A 10,712-nucleotide genomic window follows, 5' to 3' on the forward strand; every position below is an offset into this window, starting at 1 on the left:
TAATATAAAGCTTGTATTATTTTGATTTGTGTCTAGAGTTGTGTTGTGATATCTTCCGTGAGTCCCTGATCTTGATCGTACACATTTACGTGTATGATTAGTGTACGGTCGAATCGGGGGCGTCACACTCAAGCCCGGCCCATCACAGCAAAAGCTCGTCGGGCCTCGGGCCGGGCCTCTTCGTTAAAAAGCAGATATGACGGGCCCGGACCCGGGCCGGGTCAGGCTTTTTTGGGCCGGGATGAATCGGGTACCATAGCGGTACTAGCACGGTAATTCTGCTGGAGCGATACTACCGGCTAAAATAAGCGGTAGTACCACAAATTATCAACGGGCTAACAGAGAATCCAACGGTAGTAGGCGCGACACAAGAGCGGAAGTACCACAAAGCGGTACTACCATTAGCGTCAGCGGTACTACCGCGAAATACTGGAGGCCTCACAGAGAACCAAACGATAGTAGCCGTGGTACAACGAGCGGAAGTACCACATAAGCGATGCTACCGTGGGTACCAGCGGTACTACCACTTGGTAACTGCGAGTAGGACCAAAACACAACAGATGAACTGCTCCAACGTTGGGAAAGGAAATGTGGGAGCATTTAGGTTGTGTACGTGTTGATTCCACCCATACCTTCCAACGTGGACCCCTTCTTAATAGTACGGATTTCCTACGACTTGAATCAAAAGAAAAGAAACGCTGGCAAACCTGTCTTCACTCTTTGCTTATCCGAGGGGAAACAAACCATCTTGTGCCATCGATATGAACCTCTGAAATTCTCAATGCACACGGTTAGTCTGCAAAACGCATTGTCATCAACACCAAAACCACTTAGAGAGAGACATGTCCTAACAGAGGGTCCGGTTGGAGATGCTCTTGAAACTGGTTGGATTAGGATCGACATATACCTCCCTGTCACAACGCATATAAGATGTCCTCTCAACCGAAGGCTCATAGTTTCATTATGCAACTATCCACCCGTAGCCCCCATGGACCGTTGGATCCATGGTCCAACAGCTGGGAGCTCCTAGGGCAGGAGAGATCCCCTGACACTAGATATTTCCCATGAACAATTGTTAAATACCATTGCACATGAACAAAGGATATTGAAACCATTTAGGCCATCCTCTCAACTTCTATAGAAGACCCAGTAGTTCATCATCACAACTTATATAAAAGACTCAATTGGTGATGATGATTTGTGTGTCATCCATTAAAAGACACAATTGGTGAGTGACATTTTTTACAAAGACCCCACCACTCTACTCCGTATTTACCAAAAAAAATTAAGTCCCTCTGGACCATTAGAGGAATAAACTTTTGGGTGAAACCTAACATAGTTTGAGTGATATATATAGCAAAACTAAAGTGTGTTTTTTCAAGTTTGTGAACATGTATTAGTCTATATTGGATCCCCTGAGCACTTTTGCTAGTAACTCCTCTATGTACACACAATTGTGAATATTTTATTGTATATTTAAGTACTAGAACATGCTGATTTAAGAAAAAAGTACCAGAACATGCTTCCTTCTTTTCTTTTCTAGAGTACAAAAATTCCTCCCTTAAGAACGGCAAAAAGGGGGAGCATGTTACACTTAAGTCCAAAGTCCCCAAGCATAAAACGGACCATCTTCAGCTGCTTTCGTTTTGTCAGTTTGACCCGCATCTGACATCAGCTACGACATGTCGAATGTGCGGCCCATACCATTTGACTCGTTCGACATGCTCCAGAGAGACTTTCCAAGACAGTCCTGAGACACAGACAACAGCCCATGGCGTGTAAGGACAAGAATTATGTGTTTCGACAAGAATAACAAATGCTTGCTAGCTGAACACTAAAGACACGCTGTACCACGAGCTGTCGCAATGCTACTGATGGATTCAACAACATTGTCCAACCAGCGCGCCTCATCTGAGTCGTTGACGTTCCCATGTATATGTAATACGCCTCCGCCAACCCTAGTACATGTAGGGAACATAACAGAATCAAGACTTAAGATATTCATTCTGCACCAACAAACTTGACAAAATTCTGTAAGGTACTAGTATACAGTTGCAGAAGAATGTAACCATACAGCCCATTCGCTGGCAAACCTGTCTATAACAGACTACACACTTGCGTGAAAGATGTGATGATGATGTAATTAATAGGGCATTCACTTTTCCCAATAGTTCACTCTAATAAAAAATAACACTACTTCTGATTGTAATAAAAGAGAACACTTCTGATATGTGGCACTGCCTTTACTCCAAAAAAAACCAAGCTCAGCCTTCCTTTTTTGCCTAGGTACATTGAAAGAATATTCATGAAGGCATTTTTGTCGTGTAAAAACAACCTAGAAATAGATGCTATTATAGGTCACACCAAACTGCTAGACTGTATGAATTATTTTTTGCACCTGTAAGCTGTAATGTTGAAATGGCAAACAAGGTACCTCTCTCTGCTAGTTTTGCTCTACATTCTTAGGCCTCATTCGATTTGGAGGATTTCCGTAGGAAAAACACAGGAATGGGGATTCCAGAGGAAAGTTTCCTATAGACGCATTCGGTTTGTAGGAAATGAGTACAGGAATTCCTCAGGAATACTATTCTTTTCCTGTGTTTTTGGAGGAAACTACACATCCCCCAAAGCTCATGTTTTGCATAGGAACGAGGCAATGCAATTTCTTACGATGGCAAGTGCCATCCTATCACATTCCTATACTACTTCTAATTCCTGTGTTTTTGGAGGAAACTACACATCCACCCAAAGCTCATGTTTTGCACAGGAACGAGGCAATGCAATTCCTTCCTATCACATTCCTATACTACTTCTAATTTTGACGTTTTGGTTTCCTCCAAACTGAATGAACCCTTACTATCTAGTGCTTTCCAAAAGGCTTTGTTTCATGTTGTATTGATTTGCTGGATTAAAGGCATAATTACAGAGTTCTGCTTACGATGGTGTATTTACTTTTGTGTTCCTGTTATCCATAATATAAGATGGAATGATACATGTTATGATGCTTCTGCGGTCTGCGCTCAGTCGTTTGTATCCACGATAGCTGTTGATGGCCCCATTGAACCAGGACAACACATAAGAGGTAGTGCCGCATCATTGGGCATCTCAAACGTATCCAGACTCTAAAGCAGATGGGCTGAGCGGGTCTGTGGGTCCAGTGAGAAGCAAAGTTAAGAAAAATATTTTTCTTTTGATTTTAACATGCAGGGAGTCACATAATTTACAATATAAGGATCGTGGCAATAACATTATTGAATTAATTTTTATGACTTAAAATGTAATCCCAGCTGGTCCCATGGAGTAGGCCAAACCAAGCTTGCAAGCACTAACAGCACGGAATCAGTCAACGAGAAGCTCCCAAAGTAATTAGCACCGTGGTGGTGGTGAAGAGAAATTACCTCAAAGCCCTAACAGCAGTAGCCCAGCTACATTCACTGGAGGGTATCAGCCCAAGACAAACACGATCAGCAACCCCCTGATTAAAGGAAGGAAAACAGTAAGCAGCCATCATAGTGCAGGTATTTAGCTCAACAAATGAAATGTGTTCACCGCATACTTTTGGTGCTGTCAAACGGTTATCTCCTTCAAGTATAACGCATCGATCTGCTACATGGTTGTCCATTACATTCCGCTGAAGAGCCTCCAGAGCATGTGGATTCCATTCACATGCATAAACCAACTTCGCATTAGCCCTGCAAAGAAATAAGGATTATATTTTGAAGGGAAAGAAAATCACTTAGAACTAAGACCAAGGATGTCATCGAGAATATACTTCACAAGAAATGGGAGCACAAAGTATCCAATTCCGGAAAACAAGTCCACAACCACTTCATCTCTACAATCAAGCTGTCCCATTCGAAGCTTCTCAGAGCGATTACCAGAAGAAAACATGCATTTTGTTGCATCGAGTGAATAAGAGATGCCATTTTCATAATGGGTTACCCACCCATTATCACCCACAAGAAGTTCTAATGTACTATCTCTTGTGCCATTTGGCATGATTTTCCCCTGCAAAACAGGAAGACCAAGTCAATCACATATTCACATCCTCAAAAGAAGGAACTGCTTTCAACCTGCTAATGGAAACACATAGATGTCATAAGTTATTCAATAAGCAGCACCTTACATCAGGAGGTATGTGCTTAAAGTGGACACGACATATTATAATCTATAATATGACATGGCAACTGTTTTAGTTTCAGATTCCAAGTATTTTACTGCCACTTAGAGAGTGGAAACTCATAGTAACTTACTTGGCGTGCAAGACGTTGCGCCCCAAGCGACTTGGCAACTAGTTGCCAAAGTTCTTCTCTAACTGATTCCCACAGCAGGTCCTTAAAACAAGTCTTTGGAAGCACGGTGATATCACCTAAGGTTTCCCACCTGGACATCAAAAAATTAAAATTTCAGCAAGTAAGATGTCTGAACAAGACATATATTTTTATTTTAACTAGTATGTTTCCATACTACTTGTACTTCTAGTTTTCAGAATAATAAGTACACCTATTCTAAGCAGGCCAGTGAGAACAGACCTAGTTGGCAGCTGCTCTAACAACCAAGAGGGCATTCCTTTTCTTTCCAGTAGAGAAGATATAAGTTCTCTCATGATGATTTGAGGAGATTTATAAGCTTTTCGGCTGAGAGCTAGTTCATCTTTCAAAAAAGAACCATGGAACGATGATAGTATTTCCAATGCTTCATGAAGAGCAATGCTATCACCGATAAGCTTCTTTTCCGGACATCCCAATAGTCCTTTAGAGATACATGAATCATCATCTAGCAACTTGGAATGTTGATCAGTGACTAAGGTGTGGAAGTTTCTACTAACAGGAAAAAGAACAAGGACATTATCCTGGCTCACTCGAACTTTTCTAGCAAGGTCCAACCATCCAAACTTTTTCAGAATATCCTTCGCTAATTTGGCATATTTCTTTTCCAATTGGAAAACCAGAGGATCTGAACCAGCAATACCATTAGTAGCAGCATCAACCATTGACTTCACCTTATGACTAATAAAGGTGCCATTTTGCTCACGTTCTTTTAAATCCATTGTATATGTTGCATCCCAACTCTGTACGGCATTGTCGTTTTTCTTGTAAGCAAGTTCAAATACTGACTCCAGCAAATGAAGATCAATTTTTACTGGTTGACAAAATTTTGTTCCAAATGCATAGCAAGATGCACCACCGCCAATAACAACAAGATCATCATCGGTGACAACAGATGAGCTACGCACACAAAGGCATTGACCTAGAGCTGGAATGGAGACATGGAACCAGACTCTATGCTTTAAGTGTAGCAATGCTATTTCTTGGTTGTTTTCTCTGATTGGGCAACCACCAAGTATCCCAATATAGTGTTTATAGATGAACATGCAATGTGAAAATCTAGGAGAGGGAGTTCTTCCGCTAGTGATTTCTTTGTTCCAACTAAGTGTTGTTGTATCAAAACTATAAAAATCATTCAGTGCCCGCTGACCATCATGACCCCCAAACATGAACAGTGTTGACCCATAAGACACCAGAGAATGTGAATGTCGAGCACATGGCCATTCACCAGCAGCAGAAATCACATTCCATCGCATGCTTTCTGTGTCCAATATATTCAAACAAGAATATATGCCTTCATTACTGAGTCCACCAAACACATATATTTTCAAAGCTGCTGCTGCAGCAGCATGTCGGTGCCTGCATACAGGATGAAAGACTTCCATGAAATGAATGTCTTTATAATATTATTATCATTATGTACTAGTTTAATTTTGTGTAGTCATCAGGAATTTCAGTACCTAGGATGGAAAATATCCCCACTGCACTCTACTCTTGACCATCTATTTTCTGTGCTTTGCAAAACCCAGACATCACCAAGAATTTCTGAAGGACCAGCCCTACCTCCAACAGCATAAATATGGTTGCCTACTGCAGTAGTTGTATGACCCATCCGTGGTGAAGGTGAATCTTTAACGTTTATTTCCTTCAACAACCCAGATGTGCGATCAAGCAGAAGGGAATAATTTCTTCTTGAATGTCTTCCTGGTCCTCCAAAACCACCGAAAGTTAGGACCTGCTGCTTTCCTCCAATAGTAAACGCACAAGCAGATTGGCCCCATAAGAAGAGCTTCTCAACTGGTTCACCACTGATCTTCAACTCAGTAATAGAAAGATGGGAACTTCTAATTCCCGATGATGCTGATAGTTTTCCCTCATGCATTAATCTACAGTATACAACAGAAGGAACAAAAAGGGTTAGTGATATAGCAGCTGTATCATGAGTGCAAACATACAAATAAAACTGATGCCCAGTGATAGAATAAGGACTTGTCACTTGTGCAATAAAATATTTATCTTTTAGGGAAGCAATAGAATATTTATGATTTGGTGCAGGAAAACAACCATGGCTTAGTAACATAGTCTGACAGGTAACCAATTGACTCGCTGGCGAGCTAAAACACAACGGCAAAACCTTGCACTGATGTTTTTCTTAATTAAGCCAATATTTACCAAAAGAATATTGCCGTGACAGGCCAAGCATACATACCCAGCATGTACTTGTAATAATTTTCTCAATATCAAAATGATGTCAAATATGCATTAAAGGATCCAAAAGGCCAAAAAAAATGTCACTATGGAAATAATAATAATAGAACAGATGGAGAAAAGGAGAGTTATAAGAACATGCCGTTCAGCATTACCAAAACCATGCTTCGCAATGTTGTTGCGTACAGCATCTCGATTTTCATAATATGACCCTTCTATTGAATTCTCACCAATTCCACAATCACCTTTGGTACCAGCGTCACAATTATAGCTGTCACGTCTCTTTTCCGTAACTAACAGTTCATCATGTGTTTGTACACTCTGATTGAGTGACGCCTGAACTTCAGAGCCCAAAGAATGATCGTCTTTTTTGGTACGAACTTGCAACCCAGATATACCTGGCAGACCCTGGCAGTTTGAAAGGAAACAATATGTTACAAGAAACAAACCCAGTAGTGTATAGCTTCTGAAATTTCAAACAATTATTCCTCTTAAAGTCACTGTATGACTGTCCTAAAGATTCTAACTGCATCCGCTTCAACTGCATTTGGCTATTCATACGGTGACACTAAAAAGATTTGGGCTGGCCAAGGTGACATAATCAATGATTGACTCCTTTGAGGAATGACTACAGCATCCCATATAGCAAGATCCACATACATTTGCATATCATTAACCATCTATGCGCGCATCAACCTAGTGATGAAAACCAAGCTGCGGACCACCAAGGATGAATTCTACAACATCTGCATGCACGAAGGCTGGTCACTTGATGGGTCTACGAGAGTCATCCCTGTTATAAGCAAGATGTAAATGCTACGTGCCTAGAAGAGAAGACAAAAGAATTGTATATGGTCGGTAACATGTTGCAAGCCTTGACACAAATGCTAGTGAAAATCCTCTGCACCCTCAACCAATTCAGGGACTTGGGTGTGATATTGCGCAAATGAGTATTTAGCACCTAAAGGTGTTCAAGGAAAACCCAATAAGGAGGAAGGTGAGCACCTACCACCCGCATGCGCCAAGTGAGGTTCCAGGGCAGAGATGGGAATACGCAGACATGACCCCGACAAGAAAATTGCACCTTCGACAAGGCAAAGGCTTGCTGCTATAACCGCCAGGACTAAAGAGACTTCATTTAGAAGTTCTGCAACCCGAAGAAGATGGAAAAGGGGCATGCTAATTTCATTGACGACGAACCGGCAATGCTAAGATGCACAGAGAGGAGGTGATCAAACAAGAACAAGATTAAGGGGGTGACCTTGTCACAAGTACTTCTAGGTATGTTTAAACTAGCCATGCATGCGCAATTGAGTGTGACATCCTGGCTTAATAGGAATGATAGACTACTCGTATAAACAAGGTGTGCCTTCTTTTCTGGGAGCCCAACCGAAAGGAACCTCAAAGTTAAGCGTGTTTGGCTTGGAGCAATTTGAGGATGGGTGATTGACCCAGGTGCGCACGAGTGAGGACTAAGTGTGCAGGAAAGACTAGTGTTGGTATGTGGGGCCAGTCTAAATACCACGCGCAACGGCCAGTAACCAGTGGGTTTTGTCGAGGCGTTACAATTGGTATCAGAGCCGACCCTCGCGGTTACACGGGTGTGTGCGGGTCAGTGATGCATACATGGGGCACATGTGGATGCTGGCATGTAACATTCCTGTTGGGCCAATGGGGACGTCAGTTCCTTTGAGAGGGGGGGGGGGGGGGGGGTATGTGACATCCCAGTTTAATAGGAATGATTCATATAAACAAGGTGCGTCTTCTTTTCCGGGAGCCCAACCAAAAGAAACTCAAAGTTAAGCGTGCTTGGCTTGGAGCAATTTGAGGATGGGTGACCAGCTGGGAAGTTGATTCCGGGTGCGCACGAGTAAGGAAAAAGTGCGCAGGAAAGACTAGTGTTGGTACTTGGTATGTGGGACCAGTCAGATCCCAGGCGCAACAGTCAGGAACCGGTGGGTTTGGTCGGGGAGTTACATTGAGTCCATGCATAAGGTCAGGTTGTGGCGCATGCACATAAGAGTGCTCATGTGTAAACGCTGCAAGCTGGTTGAGTGTAGTCTGCATCAACCTGGTTTGAGGAGTCGATTGCATTACTGTTGGCAGAACCATGGTAGTTGCTCATTATAGTTCAGTTTGTTTCAATGCATGAGATAAGCACCATACTATTTGCACCACTACGGTGACAATGTGAGCTCGTTCTTCCTAGTGCATCCGTGTCTTTGTTCACAAGTTGAGTATATCATAACTCCTTAATTGAGTTTACTTGACTAAAAATAACATGGCTAGTCTGTCTGGGAAAAGACAACTGAAAATCCATTTAAACTTGATATGCACTAATATATATGTCAGCAAATACATGTTCAAACTTCACATAACACTTGCCTAAGCGCATGGTAATGGACTAATGGTTAAACAAACGAGGGAGTAATAATGCCAGTAAGAGTAAAAGAAAATGAGAATATCTGCTAGGATGCAGAATCAAAATACCTTTGACTGCAAAACGTCTAGAAAGCCATCCATTCGTTTCTTGTTTGCCTCCATCTTACAGTTGGCAATTCTAACAAGGTACCGGATGTACTCGGGAGAAACAACAAGTTCATTTGTCAGACCAAGAGGCACCTCCATGCGAATTGAACATCTTATTGCTACCATTGCCCGTCTTTGCAAGCTTGTGATACCTAAAAAAGGCATCAACATTGCAAGCAAATGGAACACAATAAGTCAATCAAGCACGCCACCTGAACTCTACTACGTAAACCCGAGATGTACAAACCGGCTCACCTGACTCCCGGAACCCCGCCCCGATTGCAGCGGCCACGAGCGCCGCGGCTGCCGCAGCATCCCTGCACTCCACCGCCACGATCATCGGCTCGAACCTGAACACGAGCTCATCCCCTCCACCCCTCTCTCCGCATCCAGTCCCACCGAACAGGAGCTCTACAACTGCGTCCGGGTCAGCGGGGTCGTGCGAGATGTACAACCACCCGCCGCCCCGGGCCTTCTTCTTGGGCTTGGGGTCGGCCGCTTGGGACTGCGGCGAGGGCTGCGCGAGAACTGAGATGCGGCCGGAGCAGGAGGACGTGGTGAAGAGATCCGCGTTGGAGTTCAGCGCGTCGAGGAGCGGGGCGATGGGGGCGTCTACGCCGCCTTTCGGTGACTTGTCCGGCGCCGGCGAGGAGAGCGCGGCCAGCGCCGCCGCTTTCCGGCGAGCGAAGTCCATGGAGGTGGCTTTAGGGTTTGGGTTGGGCTTTTCCGAGGTTTAGGCTGCGGAAGAGGTTTTTGTTGAAAGATGGTACGTAGAAGATTGGGCCCGCAAATTAATCGGCGCCTTGCCGACGAAATCACTAGTTAAGTTAAGTGTGTCTCAAAAAAAACTAGTTAAGTATTCTCAAAAAAAAAAAGTTAAGTCTCCTCTTTTTCCTAAAAAAAAGTTAAGTCTCCTCTTGAAGTGTACTATGTCAAGGTGCACTTGGGCTCTTGTGGATGACGAATTGGCGCAAACCCTAGCAACTAGTATTACGGAGCCAAAAGCTAAACAATGGTTATTCACCCTCATGAGTTCGTTATCGCATGACTTTTTGTGAAGCTTTCGGTTACACTATGGGCTATTTGGGCAGCGAGACTGAAAGCTATTCATGAGGGTTTATTCCCAAGCCCCCAAACTATCAATGGTTTCATCAACAGATACCTCCAGGAACTGAATCTGGTGGCTGCACCAGCTCAGGCTCAGAACCAGCAAACTGCGCCTATGGCCAATGCAATCGCCCCGCGCCCAAAAGCACCGCCACCGGGCCATGCAAAAATTCACGTCGATGCGGCTTGTCGCAAGGGACTCTGGGGCTCAGTGGCGGCTGTTTGCCGAGATGCAACGGGAACTTTTTTGGGTAGCTCAGCCCTCGTGATCGGAGGAGTTGATGACCCTGATATTCTTGAATATAGCATGCACAAGATCTCCACATCCACAACTTAGTTGTTGCATCAGATTCTAAGGGGGTAGTTGGAGCTATCAACAACAGGAGCCGAGGAACCAATGGCGCCATTATTGCTGAGATTAATGTATAGTTATCTCCTTTAATTGTAATTTTACTTTTGAAGGTCGTGTTGGGAAACACAACATGCAATTTCAAAAAAATTCCTACACTCATGCAAGATCTATCCAGGAGATGCATAGCA

The 10,712-nt window shown here is 43.4% G+C and overlaps 1 protein-coding gene across 1 annotated transcript; it reads right to left on the minus strand.

Moving 5' to 3' along the window:
• Nucleotides 1–1,445: 1,445 nt before the first annotated feature.
• On the minus strand, nucleotides 1,446–9,831 carry LOC109737597 (tRNA wybutosine-synthesizing protein 2/3/4). Its single transcript, XM_020296728.4, has 11 exons — nucleotides 9,321–9,831; nucleotides 9,027–9,217; nucleotides 6,679–6,944; nucleotides 5,789–6,214; nucleotides 4,533–5,687; nucleotides 4,254–4,383; nucleotides 3,773–4,008; nucleotides 3,557–3,692; nucleotides 3,399–3,475; nucleotides 1,852–1,958; nucleotides 1,446–1,750 (listed from the first exon to the last, which is right to left on the minus strand). Exons 1-11 carry the CDS (start codon nucleotides 9,757–9,759, stop codon nucleotides 1,650–1,652), a joined length of 3,264 nt encoding a protein of 1,087 aa, XP_020152317.1. The 5' UTR covers nucleotides 9,760–9,831; the 3' UTR covers nucleotides 1,446–1,649.
• Between the last annotated feature and the right edge of the window lie 881 nt (nucleotides 9,832–10,712).

This window comes from Aegilops tauschii, chromosome 2 (assembly GCF_002575655.3).
Source record: "Aegilops tauschii subsp. strangulata cultivar AL8/78 chromosome 2, Aet v6.0, whole genome shotgun sequence".
Taxonomy (NCBI): domain Eukaryota; kingdom Viridiplantae; phylum Streptophyta; class Magnoliopsida; order Poales; family Poaceae; genus Aegilops; species Aegilops tauschii.

Bases quoted from the DNA above. Each gene is read 5' to 3' on its own strand.
- LOC109737597 (XM_020296728.4), bottom strand. From the start codon at position 9,759: ATGGACTTCGCTCGCCGGAAAGCGGCGGCGCTGGCCGCGCTCTCCTCG. The intron at 9,218-9,320 runs GTGAGCCGGTTT...TGCCTTTTTTAG, and splicing joins GGCGGGGTTCCGGGAGTCAG to GTATCACAAGCTTGCAAAGA. The intron at 4,384-4,532 runs GTCTGTTCTCAC...TTTGATGTCCAG, and splicing joins TTAGAGCAGCTGCCAACTAG to GTGGGAAACCTTAGGTGATA.